The 15,784-nt window shown below is 44.5% G+C and overlaps 1 protein-coding gene across 1 annotated transcript in view; it reads left to right on the top strand.

Annotated features, from left to right (window-relative positions):
- LOC120994080 (solute carrier organic anion transporter family member 2B1-like) overlaps positions 1-15,222 on the top strand; it is a 105,406-nt gene extending 90,184 nt beyond the window's left edge. The window contains 3 exon segments of the mRNA XM_040422539.1: positions 1,321-1,490; positions 2,896-2,960; positions 14,600-15,222. Of these exon segments, the coding sequence (XP_040278473.1) occupies positions 1,321-1,490; positions 2,896-2,960; positions 14,600-15,222 (858 nt within the window).
- The last annotated feature ends 562 nt before the right edge of the window (positions 15,223-15,784 follow it).

Genomic DNA, 15,784 nt, shown 5'->3' with positions numbered 1-15,784 from the left:
CAGGGCGCCCCAAGCGCATGGATCATGTGATCGCATTGGACACGTCATCCATGCGCATGGGGCGCTCTGACATCATTCTGGAGCGCTCCGGGAGCCGCACGGACTGTAAGTATACCGCTCCCCCGCTCCCCGCTCCTACTATGGCAGCCAGGACTTTAATAGCGTCCTGGGTGCCATAGTAACACTGAAAGCATTTTGAAGACGGTTCCGTCTTCAAATGCTTTCAGTACACTTGCGTTTTTCCGGATCCGGAGTGTAATTCCGGCAAGTGAAGTACATGCCGGATCCGGACAACGCAAGTGTGAAAGAGGCCTTAGTCAAAGCGTTTTAAAGTTATCAGCACTTAAAGTGACACATGTCAGATTAGCAAAAAATGGCCAAGTCCTTATGGTGAAATAGGGCTGAGTCCTTAAGGGGTTAAAGGGGCGATCCACCCTGCTTGACCCTGTTCCTGACAGTAGATTCCTCTGTAACTGCCCGCTCATGACACAATCCTGCGGTGGGGGGGAGTTCTGGATCATGTTTAGTGCGAGTTATAGGAATTATCCCCTCGTTAGTCAATGCAGAGAACAGTTTTGCAATAAATTGTGGCCCAGATTTACTAAAGTGTCTGCGGCTGAGCGAAAAAAATAGTTGTGCAATTTGGTGCAACTTGTGTTTCTACGCTTTTTTCGGACATGCTCAATAAGGGTGTATGGCTTAGTAGAAAGGGAATGCGGAAAATTTCATTATGCAGTGACTGAGGGTATGAAGATCCGATGATCCCTGTAAATCATAGAGCAGCTTCAGGTGACCACAGATATTACTGTGGCAAGAAAAATACAGTTTTATACTCTAGGCACTGATGGGGTGTCATAGGATGGGGTCAACGCAATAAGATCATCGAGGGTACGACACCCCCACCAAACAGCTGTTGGCAGCAGGAACAGCGCCATACACTGTATAGTGGCCATTCTCTGGTATTGCAGCAGATGCTCCTTTTCCTGTGAATGGGAGCAGAATGGCCACTACACAAAGTAGTGAGCTGTGGGGTTCTGGATACGTTCAGAGAGTGGAACCCCCCTAGTGACCTAATGGGGTACCCGGTTAAGTTTGTCTCCATAGGACAACCCCTTCGAGCATTAGTTATATGATTAGGCCTTCAAGAATTCAGCAATAAAAGATAAAAGGCAAATGAGGAAAAATCTAAGTTCTGGGCTCTGAGAGAAGACTGGAGTTAGACTCAGCGTAAAACCTGTCTAGGAATGGGGTCCTGCACAGTCTGAACATGGACTAAACACCATCACAGGCTCCTTTACAGTGTTGTACTCTTGGTTACAGAATTACACCCGGTGCCGCTGTATAACATCTCCAGGATCCGGAAACTCGGCCACTCCTGGGTCATGTGGAACCAGCTGTTACCATCTCTTACTGCCCTTCATGATCCTGTCCTGCCTGGGTGGAACACTGGCCAGTACATCCCAGACGCCATCCTTTATGCTGATACTTAGGTAAAGATTGGTTTATAAGTAGTAATACAGTTTAAAAGGAGTCATTAATATATTACTGTACATTATTTCCTGTATTATACTCCAGAGCTGCACTCACTATTCTGCTGGTGCAGTCACTGTGTACATACATTACATTACTTATCCTGTACTGATCCTGAGTTACATCCTGTATTATACTCCAGAGCTGCACTCACTATTCTGCTGGTGCAGTCACTGTGTACATACATTACTTATCCTGTACTGATCCTGAGTTACATCCAGTATTATACTCCAGAGCTGCCCTCACTATTCTGCTGGTGCAGTCACTGTGTACATACATTACTTATCCTGTACTGATCCTGAGTTACATCCTGCATTATACTCCAGAGCTGCACTCACTATTCTGCTGGTGCAGTCACTGTGTACATTCATTACATTACTTATCCTGTACTGATCCTGAGTTACATCCAGTATTATACTCCAGAGCTGCACTTACTATTCTGCTGGTGCAGTCACTGTGTACATACGTTACTTACCCTGTACTGATCCTTAGTTACATCCTGTATTATACCCCAGAGCTGCACTCACTATTCTGCTGGTGCAGTCACTGTGTACATACATTACATTACTTATCCTGTACTGATCCTGCGTTACATCCTGTATTATACACCAGAGCTGCACTCACTATTCTGCTGGTGCAGTCACAATGTACATACATTACTTATCCTGTACTGATCCTGAGTTACATCCTGCATTATACTCCAGAGCTGCACTCACTATTCTGCTGGTGCAGTCACTGTGTACATTCATTACATTACTTATCCTGTACTGATCCTGAGTTACATCCAGTATTATACTCCAGAGCTGCACTCACTATTCTGCTGGTGCAGTCACTGTGTACATACGTTACTTACCCTGTACTGATCCTTAGTTACATCCTGTATTATACCCCAGAGCTGCACTCACTATTCTGCTGGTGCAGTCACTGTGTACATACATTACTTATCCTGTACTGATCCTGCGTTACATCCTGTATTATACTCCAGAGCTGCACTCACTATTCTGCTGGTGCAGTCACTGTGTACATAAATTACTTATCCTGTACTGATCCTGAGTTACATCCTGTATTATACTCCAGAGCTGCACTCACTATTCTGCTGGTGCAGTCACTGTCCACATACATTACTTATCCTGTACTGATCCTCAGGTACAGACCCCTCATTTGTGATAGGTCAGGGTGGTCTTACCCTCTATAGGGTAGGTAGGTGATGTTATTGGAGCTGGACGGCACTGTTGAAGCCTGTGCAATACATTTGCCATTCAATATCTTACGTTCATACAGAATAAGATCAGTGAAGGAGCTGCAGAGATACAAGAGGTTAATGTTGGTGTCAGATGTAAATTTATTTCCTGTCATATATTTCAGGAGCGTTAACCCTGCTGAAAAGTCCCTGGCAATCGGCATACAGTTCATGCTAGTGAGGATCCTTGGTAAGAGTCCTTTGTTTTCTGCGTCACACTGGACAATTATTTCCTCATATTAGACTAAACTGTCCTTGGCACGGGGATCGGTGTTGTCCTCGGTCCATAGTAACCGAGTACAATAACATAGTCGCCTGTTCCAAAAGCTTTGTAGCTGTTGTACAGGGATGGACATGGCTGGTGTCGTGTTCTGGTCCATAATATCTAAGGATTTAATGTTTCAGTCTGTGGTTTTCAGTAGCTTAGTATTGTATTCTAGTCCCTGGTTTCTTCCATCCATTGTGTCCAAAGGTTTAATGTCCCATTTAAGGATGAGCGAACTGGTTCTACCGGTTTGTGATTTGGTCCAAATTTCTGAAAACGATCAAATCCACAGGAAGTTGAAATTTTGGTGATTCATTTTGGGTGAGCCAGAGAGAGAGCCTAGAATACAAATGTATGGACCTCAACTGTATACTGTATGTGCATTGTCTGAGGGGTAGTCTTTCTAATTACGGAGAGCCCCTAGCATGCTGAGTACATGTGTGTAATATTGTAGGCCCGGCGATGCACCTCTGGGTTTCTGTGATATACTGTATATAAAGCTAATTTGAATATGTTTCCCAGAAACCCCGAGTGGCATCACCTGGCCGACAATATTAAGTACATGTACTTGGCATACTAGGGGCTCGCCATAATGAGAAAGAGTACCCCTAATATATTTTAGAGAAACACACATTTGTGTACTGGGTTCTTTCTCTTGCTCTCTTATCCTCGGTTTGTGTCCCAGTCACTAGTGTCCAGTTGTTTGCTTTCCAAACACATACTCACCTCATACATTTGAGCGCGAAGAGGCCATCACAGCCATCTTGACTGTAGAAACCGTGCAAAATCTTGCGCAGGGTGACGTGTGCGTTTGAGATTTCACGCAGTGTCTTCAATCAAAATGGCTGTGACAGCATCTCCGCGATCAAATGGATCGGGTGAGTATGTATTTATTAATTAACTTTGTTAAATGGATTAGCTCCTGAAAGGCCTTAATTTTCATGTCAGATACAGTGATAAATGCGGCATTTGAAGGGTTCAATGACGGAGTACTGGATATTTACAATTGGTCACTAGGACCATTAGTTGTCTCTGGGTTGACACATGTTGCTAATTTACCAGTACTAAAAATTAACATTTATTATTTTGCATTAAAATTAAACTAGAACTGACATGTAGAGTTGAGCGAACACCTGGATGTTCGGGTTCGAAAAGTTCGGCCGAACTTCCCGGAAATGTTCGGGTTCGGGATCCGAACCCGACCCGAACTTCGTCCCGAACCCCATTGAAGTCAATAGGGACCCGAACTTTTCGGCACTAAAAAGGCTGTAAAACAGCCCAGGAAAGGGCTAGAGGGCTGCAAAAGGCAGCAAAATGTAGGTAAATCCCCTGCAAACAAATGTGGATAGGGAAATTAATAAAAATAAAAATAAAATAAATAAAAATTAACCAATATCAATTGGAGAGAGGTCCCATAGCAGAGAATCAGGCTTCACGTCACCCAACACTGGAACAGGCCATTGTCACATATTTAGACCCAGGCAGAGGAGAGAGGTCTCATAGCAGAGAATCAGTCTTCATGTCATAGCAGAGAATCAGGCTTCATGTCACCCAACACTGGAACAGGCCACTGTCACATATTTAGGCCCAGGCACCCAGGCAGAGGAGAGAGGTCCCATAGCAGAGAATCTGGCTTCATGTCAGCAGAGAATCAGTCTTCATGTCATAGCAGAGAATCATGCTTCACGTCACCCACCACTGGAACAGGCCACTGTCACACATTTAGGCCCCGGCACCCAGACAGAGGAGAGGTTCATTCAACTTTGGGTTGCCCCGCAATATAATGGTAAAATGAAATTAAAAATAGTATTGAATGAGGAAGTGCCCTGGAGTAGAATAATATATTGTTAAGGGGAGGTAGTTAATGTCTAATCTGCACAAGGGATGGACAGGTCCTGTGGGATCCATGCCTGGTTCATTTTTATGAACGTCAGCTTGTCCACATTGGCTGTAGACAGGTGGCTGCGTTTGTCTGTAATGACGCCCCCTGCCGTGCTGAATACACGTTCAGACAAAACGCTGGCCGCCGGGCAGGCCAGCACCTCCAAGGCATAAAAGGCTAGCTCTGGCCACGTGCACAATTTGGAGACCCAGAAGTTGAATGGGGCCGAACCATCAGTCAGTACGTGGAGGGGTGTGCACAGGTACTGTTCCACCATGTTATTGAAATGTTGCCTCCTGCTAACACGTTCCGTATCAGGTGGTGGTGCAGTTAGCTGTGGCGTGGTGACAAAACTTTTCCACATCTCTGCCATGCTAACCCTGCCCTCAGAGGAGCTGGCCGTGACACAGCTGCGTTGGCGACCTCTTGCTCCTCCTCTGCCTTCGCCTTGGGCTTCCACTTGTTCCCCTGTGACATTTGGGAATGCTCTCAGTAGCGCGTCTACCAATGTGCGCTTGTACTCGCACATCTTCCTATCACGCTCCAGTGCAGGAAGTAAGGTGGGCACATTGTCTTTGTACCGGGGATCCAGCAGGGTGGCAACCCAGTAGTCCGCACACGTTAAAATGTGGGCAACTCTGCTGTCGTTGCGCAGGCACTGCAGCATGTAGTCGCTCATGTGTGCCAGGCTGCCCAGAGGTAAGGACAAGCTGTCCTCTGTGGGAGGCGTATCGTCATCGTCCTGCGTTTCCCCCCAGCCATGCACCAGTGATGGGCCCGAGCTGCGTTGGGTGCCACCCCGCTGTGAACATGCTTCATCCTCATCCTCCTCCACCTCCTCCTCATCCTCGTCCTCCTCGTCCTCCAGTAGTGGGCCCTGGCTGGCCACATTTGTACCTGGCCTCTGCTGTTGCAAAAAACCTCCCTCTGAGTCACTTCGAAGAGACTGGCCTGAAAGTGCTAAAAATGACCCCTCTTCCTCCTCCTCCTGGGCCACCTCCTCTTCCATCATCGCCCTAAGTGTTTTCTCAAGGAGACATAGAAGTGGTTATGTAACACTGATAACGGCGTCATCGCCACTGGCCATGTTGGTGGAGTACTCGAAACAGCTCAACAGGGCACACAGGTCTCGCATGGAGGCCCAGTCATTGGTGGTGAAGTGGTGCTGTTCCGCAGTGCGACTGACCCGTGCGTGCTGCAGCTGAAACTCCACTATGGCCTGCTGCTGCTCGCGCAGTCTGTCCAGCATGTGCAAAGTGGAGTTCCACCTGGTGGGCACGTCGAATATGAGGCGGTGAGCGAGAAGGCCGAAGTTACGCTGTAGCGGAGACAGGCGAGCAGCGGCAGAATGTGAACGCCGGAAGCGCGCACAGACGGCCCGCACTTTATGCAGCAGCTCTGACATGTCGGGGTAGTTGTGAATGAACTTCTGCACCACCAAATTCAGCACATGCGCCAGGCAAGGGATGTGCGTCAAAACGGCTAGTCCCAGAGCTGCAACGAGATTTCGCCCATTATCGCACACCACTAGGCCAAGCTTGAGGCTCACCGGCAGCAACCACTCGTCGGTCTGTTGTTCTATACCCCGCCACAAATCCTGTGCGGTTTGGGGCCTGTCCCCCAAACATATGAGTTTCAGAATGGCCTGCTGACGTTTACCCCGGGCTGTGCTGAAGTTGGTGGTGAAGGTGTGTGGCTGACTGGATGAGCAGGTGGAAGAAGAGGAGGAGGAAGCAGAGTAGGAGGAGGAGGCAACAGGAGGCAAAGAATGTTGCCCTGCGATCCTTGGCGGCGGAAGGACGTGCGCCAAACAGCTCTTCGCCTGGGGCCCAGCCGCCACTACATTTACCCAGTGTGCAGTTAGGGAGATATAGTGTCCCTGGCCGTGCTTACTGGTCCACATATCTGTGGTTAAGGTGGAACCTTGCCACAGATGGCGTTGCGCAGTGCACACTTGATTTTATCGGATACTTGGTTGTGCAGGGAAGGCACCGCTCTCTTAGAGAAGTAGTGGCGGCTGGGAACAACATACTGTGGGACAGCAAGCGACATGAGCTGTTTGAAGCTGTCTGTGTCCACCAGCCTGAATGACAGCATTTCATAGGCCAGTAGGTGTGAATTTGCGCTTTCTCTCAAATGTTTGTGAGATGGAGAGCTGAACGCTGCTGTGTGACATGGTTGAGATGCTTGGTGACGGAGGTGGTGGTGGTGTTGGTGGTACATCCTCTGTTTGCTGGGCGGCAGGTGCCAATGTTCCTCCAGAGGCGGAGGAAGATTCCGAGGCGGCAGCAGCAGCAGAAGAGGTAGCAGGGGGACCCTGAGTGAGTTCCTTGTTTTTAAGGTGTTTACTCCACTGCAGTTCATGCTTTGCATGCAGGTGCCTGGTCATGCAGGTTGTGCTAAGGTTCAGAACGTTAATGCCTCGCTTCAGGCTCTGATGGCACAGCGTGCAAACCACTCGGGTCTTGTCGTCAGCACATTGTTTGAAGAACTGCCACGCCAGGGAACTCCTTGAAGCTGCCTTTGGGGTGCTGGGTCCCAGATGGCGGTGGCCAGTAGCAGACGGACTCTTTTGGCGGCGGGTGTTCTGCTTTTGCCCACTGCTTCCTCTTTTGCTACGCTGTTGGCTCGGTCTCACCACTGCCTCTTCCTCCGAATTCTGAAAGTCAGTGGCACGACCTTCATTCCATGTGGGGTCTAGGACCTCATCGTCCCCTGCATCGTCTTCCACCCAGTCTTCCTCCCTGACCTCCTGTTCAGTCTGCACACTGCAGAAAGACGCAGCAGTTGGCACCTGTGTTTCGTCATCATCAGAGACGTGCTGAGGTGGTATTCCCATGTCCTCATCATCAGGAAACAGAAGTGGTTGTGCGTCAGTGCATTCTATGTCTTCCACCGCTGGGGAAGGGCTAGGTGGATGCCCTTGGGAAACCCTGCCAGCAGAGTCTTCAAACAGCATAAGAGACTAGTAGTAAGAGGGTATATGTTTCGTCAAAGTGACAGGTACCACGCCCCTTTTACAGGCCCCTTTTTATATCGCTTGATATTAATTTTATATCGCTTGATATTAGTTTTTATATCGCTTGATATTAGTTTTATATCGCTTGATATTAGTTTTATATCGCTTGATATTATATTTATATTGTTTGCTATTAAAATTTATATTGTTTGCTATTAAAATTTATAGTGTTTGCTATTAAATTTATAGTGTTTGCTATTAAAAATTTATATTGTGTGCTATTAAAATTTATAGTGTTAGCTATTAAAATTTATAGCGCTTGATATTAAATTTATAGTGATGGATATTAAAATGTATAGTGTCTGATATTAATTTAATATAATAGTATTAAAAATCAAACGATGACAAATATAATTCAGTTAAAAAGCTGTATTCATTTTCCTTATTTGCAACAGTCCCGTAGGGACAGACACGTTTGATTGTAATTACAGCATCGTATACATAAGCGTTTCATGCGTTTTGTTACAAATGATCGCACAATACGGTCATTTTCAAAAGATATTCCTTTAGCGAGACATTGTAAGATATAGATACAGTAATGGCCGCAGACTGTACTAACGGCATCTTGTATTTGTCTGTTTTGATACCTTATAGTTTTAGAATTTTTATATAAAATCTGCATAAAGTCGCCAGGAAATATTTCATTTGTGGGTGATAAACCATAACTATCAAAAAAAAAAGATATATCATTCGGGTATAATATAATTAACCCCTTAAGGACTCAGCCCTATTTCACCTTAAGGACTTGGCCATTTTTTGCAAATCTGACCAGTGTCACTTTAAGTGCTGATAACTTTAAAACGCTTTGACTTATCCAGGCCGTTCTGAGATTGTTTTTTCGTCACATATTGTACTTCATGACACTGCTAAAATTGGGTCAAAAAAGTTAATTTTTTTGCATAAAAAAATACCATATTTACCAAAAATTTTGAAAAATTTGCAAATTTCAAAGTTTCAGTTTCTCTACTTCTGTAATACATAGTAATACCCCCAAAAATTTTGATGACTTTACATTCCCCATATGTCTACTTCATGTTTGTAGCATTTTGGGATTGATATTTTATTTTTTGGGGATGTTATAAGGCTTAGAAGTTTAGAAGCAAATCTTGAAATTTTTCAGAAATTTACAAAAACCAAATTTTTAGGGACCACTACAGGTCTGAAGTCACTTTGCGAGGCTTACATAATAGAAACCGCCCAAAAATGACCCCATTCTATAAACTACACCCCTCAAGGTATTCAAAACTGATTTTACAAGCTTTGTTAACCCTTTAGGTATTGCACAAGAGTTATTGGCAAATGGGGATGAAATTTGAGAATTTCATTTTTTTGCCTAATTTTCCATTTTAACCCATTTTTTCCACTAACAAAGCAAGGGTTAACAGCTAAACAAGACTGTATCTTTATTGCCCTGACTCTGCCGTTTACAGAAACACCCCATATGTGGCCGTAAACTACTGTACGGGCACACAGTAGGGCGTAGAGTGAAAGGTGCGCCGTTTGGTTTTTGGAGGGCTGATTTTGCTGGACTGTTTTTTTGACACCATGTCCCATTTGAAGCCCCCTGATGCACCCCTAGAGTAGAAACTCCATAAAAGTGACCCCATCTAAGAAACTACACCCCTCAAGGTATTCAAAACTGATTTTACAAACTTTGTTAACCCTTTAGGTGTTGCACAAGAGTTATTGGCAAATGGGGATGAAATTTGAGAATTTCATTTTTTTGCCTAATTTTCCATTTTAACCCATTTTTTCCACTAACAAAGCAAGGGTTAACAGCCAAACAAGACTGTATCTTTATTGCCCTGACTCTGCCGTTTACAGAAACACCCCATATGTGGCCGTAAACTACTGTACGGCCACACAGCGGGGCGTAGAGTGAAAGGTGCGCCGTATGGTTTTTGGAAGCCAGATTTTGCTGGACTGTTTTTTTGACACCATGTCCCATTTGAAGCCCCCCTGATGCACCCCTAGAGTAGAAACTCCATAAAAGTGACCCCATCTAAGAAACTACACCCCTCAAGGTATTCAAAACTGATTTTACAAACTTTGTTAACCCTTTAGGTGTTGCACAAGATTTAATGGAAAATAGAGATACAATTTCAAAATTTCACTTTTTTGGCAGATTTTCCATTTTAATATTTTTTTTCCAGTAACAAAGCAAGGGTTAACAGCCAAACAAAACTCATTATTTATGGCCCTTATTCTGTAGTTTACAGAAACACCCCATATGTGGTCGTAAACCGCTGTACGGGCACACGGCAGGGCGCAGAAGGAAAGGAATGCCATACGGTTTTTGGAAGGCAGGTTTTGCTGGACTGGTTTTTTTGACACCATGTCCCATTTGAAGCCCCCCTGATGCACCCCTAGAGTAGAAACTCCAAAAAAGTGACCCCATTTTAGAAAGTACGGAATAAGGTGGCAGCTTTGTTGGTACTAGTTTAGGGTACATATGATTTTTGGTTGCTCTATATTACACTTTTTGTGCGGCAAGGTAACAAGAAATAGCTTTTTTGGCACGTTTTTTTTTTTTTGTTATTTACAACATTCATCTGACAGGTTAGATCATGTGGTAATTTTATAGAGCAGGTTGTCACGGACGCGGTGATACCTAATATGTATACCTTTTTTTTATTTATGTAAGTTTTATACAATAACTTCATTTTTAAAACCAAAAAAAGTTTTAGTGTCTCCATAGTCTAAGAGCCATAGTTTTTTCAGTTTTTGGGCGATTATCTTGAGTAGGGTCTCATTTTTTGCGGGATGAGATGACGGTTTAATTGGCACTATTTTGGGGTGCATATGACTTTTTGATCGCTTGTTATTACACTTTTTGTGACGTAAGATGACAAAAAATGGCTTTTTTTACACCGTTTTTATTTTTTATTTTTTACGGTGGTCACCTGAGGGGTTAGATCATGTGATATTCTTATAGAGCCGGTCGATACGGACGCGGCGATACCTAATATGTATACTTTATTTTTATTTATGTAAGTTTTACACAATGATTTCATTTTTGAAACAAAAAAAATCATGTTTTAGTGTTTCTTTAGTCTGAGAGCCATAGTTTTTTCAGTTTTTGGGCGATTATCTTGGGTAAGGTATGATTTTTGCGGGATGAGATGACGGTTTGATTGGTACTATTTTGGCGTACATGTGACTTTTTTGATCACTTTTATTACCTTTTTTGGGAAGTAAGGTGGGCAAAATTTCAATTTTCTCATAGTTTTTATTTTTTTATTTTTATGGTGTTCACCGTGCGGGGAAAGTAACATGACCGTTTTATAGATCAGGTCGTTACGGACGCGGCGATACCTAATATGTGTAGTGTATTTTATTTTTTTTTATTTTTATTCAGTGATGAATGTTTTTTTTTTATCTTAACTTTTTTAACTTTTTTTAACTTTTTTTTTGACCCAGACCCACTTGGTTCTGGAAGATCCAGTGGGTCTGATGTCTGTATAATACAGTACAGTACAATATATATTGTTCTATACTGTATTTTACTTACACTGAACAGATCTATGCTTTCAGCATAGATCTGTTCAGCACCATGGACAGCAGGACGCCTGAGCAGGCGTCCTGTTGCCATGGGAACCTTCCCCGTCTGCTCAGAACTTCGCAGACGGGGAAGGGTAAGCACAGGGCTGAGGGGGGCTCTCTGGGGGCTCTCTCCCTCTCCATCGGGGGGCTGCAAAGGCACAGCAGCCCCCCGATGGAGAGGGAGGGAGCTTCCTGACCGACGACAGTTAACTTTTTCCATACAGCGGTCCGTACGGACCGCGGTATGGAAAGGGTTAAACGGCTGACATCTGCACAGATGTCAGCCGTTTATACCAGGGTGCCAGCAATGTGCTGGCACCCTGGTACAACCACTAGAAGCCAACGATCGTTCATGGGGAGGCGGGCGGGGGATCGCGATCCCGCCTGCCGCACCGCCCGCCTCCCGCACCGCCCCCACCGCATGCAAAAAATATAGATTATAGGCACTCAAAAGTTTCTGATCCCCGCGGTCAGGGACCGCGGGCATCAGAAACTGCAAAAAGCGCAGCAAACCGCAGGTCTGAATTGACCTGCGGTTTGCTGCGATCGCCGACACGGGGGGGTCACATGACCCCCCCTGGCGTTGTCACAGGATGCCGGCTGAAGGATTTCAGCCGAAATCCCGTTCCGTTTAACCCCTCGGGCGCCGGAATACTGAGTTCAAGCTAGGACGTACCGGTACGCCCTGAGTCCTTAAGGACTCGGGAAATAGGGCGTACCGATACGCCCTGCGTCCTTAAGGGGTTAAAATCCAATGCTTCCCCCGCTGATACGAATTATCCGTATTTACAATGTAGGCCGCGGGCCTGTCGATGATTTTACCCCCCCGGTAATAAATCGCACGGGAACACACCTTTAAATATGCGCCTGGCGTTAATATCAGCTTTAATAACACAGGCAATTTCATAATTATTCATGTCTATTGAAAATCATATAATACCTCCCGACGATTATTTATTTCAATAATATTTTCATGAACTGAATATACAATCATGTTAATTGTGTTCGCAATCGGTTTAGCAAATCTTATTTCAGAACGCAGATTGCCAGTTTTTACTAAAGAGAAATGACCGCCGGGCTCTTGATCCGGTGATAAATCAAAAGCGAACAAAGTGTAACCGTTCAAAACTCGTGCCGATCGACGGATAAAGCGTTGTCGGCCTTGTGTTTCCCCGAAATATGTACTAGGGACATATATTCACGAACAGCTGATTCGTCTTGGAAGCTAGGTTGAAAAGGTTTTGCGGGGATCTGTTGACCATCCAAATATAAGGCTGCATAATTCACATTATAGTGGTTGAGGCACAAAGGATTTCTTTGGTAACTCCCGGAAAATTATTTGTTATCCACAAACGCTAGTATTACTGTTTTTGGTAGGTTTCCGAGGAAAAGATTCTCGTGGTTAGAGAAGCGCGTACCGGCTGGTACGCTATACACTTTAAGCGACGCCCGATCGATCGAGTACTTTGCGTTAGCTGTTAACAGAGCGCGACTGTGACCGATTCTTACAGCGGGCGATACTTGTACTCTTTTGACAAACAGGGAAGCGTGCTGTATTTGTACTTTAAAATGGGCCGCCTCGGCCGACATAAGGCAGAAAGTGTCTTTGTTTCTTGTCAATTTTATCTTTAGATCTAAACCGTTCAGTATTAACTTCGGTTGATTAAATATATCGGCGTAAATTGGGCCCAATAATTCAACACTCCTAGATCGGGCTGAATACTTTGTTCTCTTGCTGAAGCCTTCATTACGCCCGTCGAGAACCCGGTCATCATGATGTCCCGCTGTGTCTTTATAGAATAAACCGGCTGTAAATTGGGACGCTAAAGTTTGTGAATTATAATTTATTAGGGACTCTATATACGCTCTATACGTATAAAGGTTGTCGCTTCTTGAAATCAACGTATCGCCGAGCGTTATATCCAGTTGATTAAAAAGACTCGCTATAGGGTAGTTAATAAGTGCAACGCGGGATCCTTCTGGTATGGGTGTGTTATCAGGACTAACAATTTTGCAAACGACGTGTAACAATGTGTTATTAAGGTCGTAATAATATTCACCGCTGCCCGTGATGTAGAATTCCAAAGGGGCATTGTCAGTGATTGCTGCGATTGGCTGCACCTCTACATAAAGCGATTTTTCAATGCTTGTTTGGGTAGGCGGTATTTGAAAGATATCCAACTCTGATTTGGCGTACTCGGCGGATGCGTCATGCACGAAAGCCATAGCGTCTGACTAAAAGATGTCACTCGGTGAGCGACTTCTTGTTTTCTGGCGGCGACGTCTCTTAGGTTGTGATACTTTATTCATAAAAGTTGGTAAGACAATGGCAGCGCGTTCACTTTTTCTTTTACGCGTTTTTTTTATGTATTTGTATGACACCGGAGCCATCCTGGCTCTGCGCCGACCTGTTTATACGATCCATAAAGGCGGTCGAAGCCGTAGTGACAACGTCTTTAGCGATGTTACGGGCGGCTGATTTCACGTGTGGTTTTGTAAGCTCCACACCTTTCTTAAATAGGGGAACGACACGGCGGAACAGACCCCGAAATAACCCGGCGAGTCCAGAACCATACATCAAAAAATACTTTGGCATTGCCCGAGTTAAAGTGTACCCGCTCAGAGATTTATTTTTTCCGGTCCTGCCTGTAAAGCTAAATAAAAAACTAATGTTTCCGCTATGTTACACATGCGCCTTGAGCTGTCATAAAGACATTTGCAGCCACACAGACGATGAGCGGTCCCTAACCGGTACATGGTGCACCATAGAGATAGTTTTAGCTGTTGAAAAAGGTTACAGGATTGCCGAGATCTACGAGATCTGGCATTTTCCGAATACAACAGACGATTTGTTCGCCCCGTACATCAAATTACACCTCAGAGATAAACAGGAGGCTTCCGGTTATCCTAATTGGTGTAAAACGGATTCTGAAAAAACGGCTTACATAGCGGCATTTTTAAAAAAAGATGTCTGCTTGCGATCTGATAAGATAGCTGTAAACCCAGCAAAAAGACAAATTTCAAAACTGTTCCTAAACTCTCTGTGGGATAAGTTTGGCCAGCGTTCTAACTTGTCACGTACCAGCATAGTCACAGACCCTGACGAGCTTTTCAAATTAGCTTTTGTGCCGTATTACGACCTCTCCGAGGTTAATTTCATCGATGACGATACGGCAGTAGTCAATTGGCGCTATGTAAAAGAGCGCTACACCCACAACAAAAACACAAACATTTTTATAGCCTGTTTTACAACCGCCTATGCCAGACTCGAATTATACAAGCTCCTAGACAGGCTACAGGAACGTTGCCTTTATCACGACACAGACTCCGTCATATTCGTGAGTAAGGGGTCTGAATGGACGCCACCCTTGGGTGATTTTCTCGGTGAACTAACTAGTGAAATCCACGACGATGCCCACATTACCGAGTTTGTATCCGCTGGCCCAAAGACTTACGGCTACAAACTCAACAACGGGAAAACCGTATTGAAGGTTAAGGGTATAACACTCAATGTCGCTAACACACGGCTTGTTAATTTTGACAGTTTAAAAGACCTTGTGCTGGACTACTCCCGCAACAACGACCCCGAGACGCAGAAAACAATAGGTATTGAGCAAGACGGCATTTACAGAAATAGGAAGCGCTTGACCATAGAGACAAGACCATTATGTAAAACGCAAAAGTGCGTCTATACAAAGAGACAGCTGACGGCTGACTTTACAACGGTGCCTTTTGGCTATTAAACATGACTGCGCATTTTCAACACCCTTTTTCGTGTATCCTAGCAGGGCCCTCAAATTCTGGAAAGAGTTTTTTTGTTAAAAATTTATTAATGCACAAGGATGCGTTAATGTCGCACAAACCTGATAATGTCATTTGGTTTTACGCATGTTGGCAGAAATTGTATGATGCACTAACCCGTTTGTTTACAAATATCAGGTTTATCGAGGGGGTCCCGCAAAATTTTACAGACGCTGATCTATTTCCAACGGATAAGGTAAATTTGGCGGTTGTTGATGATCTTATGGAGGCGGCTTGTGAAAATCTTGAAATACAAAACGCATTCACCAAATACGTACACCACAGAAATTTGAGCATTATGTATCTCGTTCAAAACGTTTTTTGTCAGGGTAAGAAAAGCCGAACCATAAATACATGGTCCTTTTTAAGAACCCTCGTGATAAATTACAGGTTATTACGTTGGCTCGGCAGATGTACCCCGGTAAAACACGTTTCTTTTTAGAAGCTTTTGAAGATGCTACACACATGCCTTACGGCTATTTACTTGTAGATTTAAGATCTGAC

This window comes from Bufo bufo, chromosome 3 (genome assembly GCF_905171765.1).
Source record: "Bufo bufo chromosome 3, aBufBuf1.1, whole genome shotgun sequence".
NCBI classification, from domain to species: domain Eukaryota; kingdom Metazoa; phylum Chordata; class Amphibia; order Anura; family Bufonidae; genus Bufo; species Bufo bufo.
This window is presented reverse-complemented; position numbering and strand designations above follow the sequence as displayed.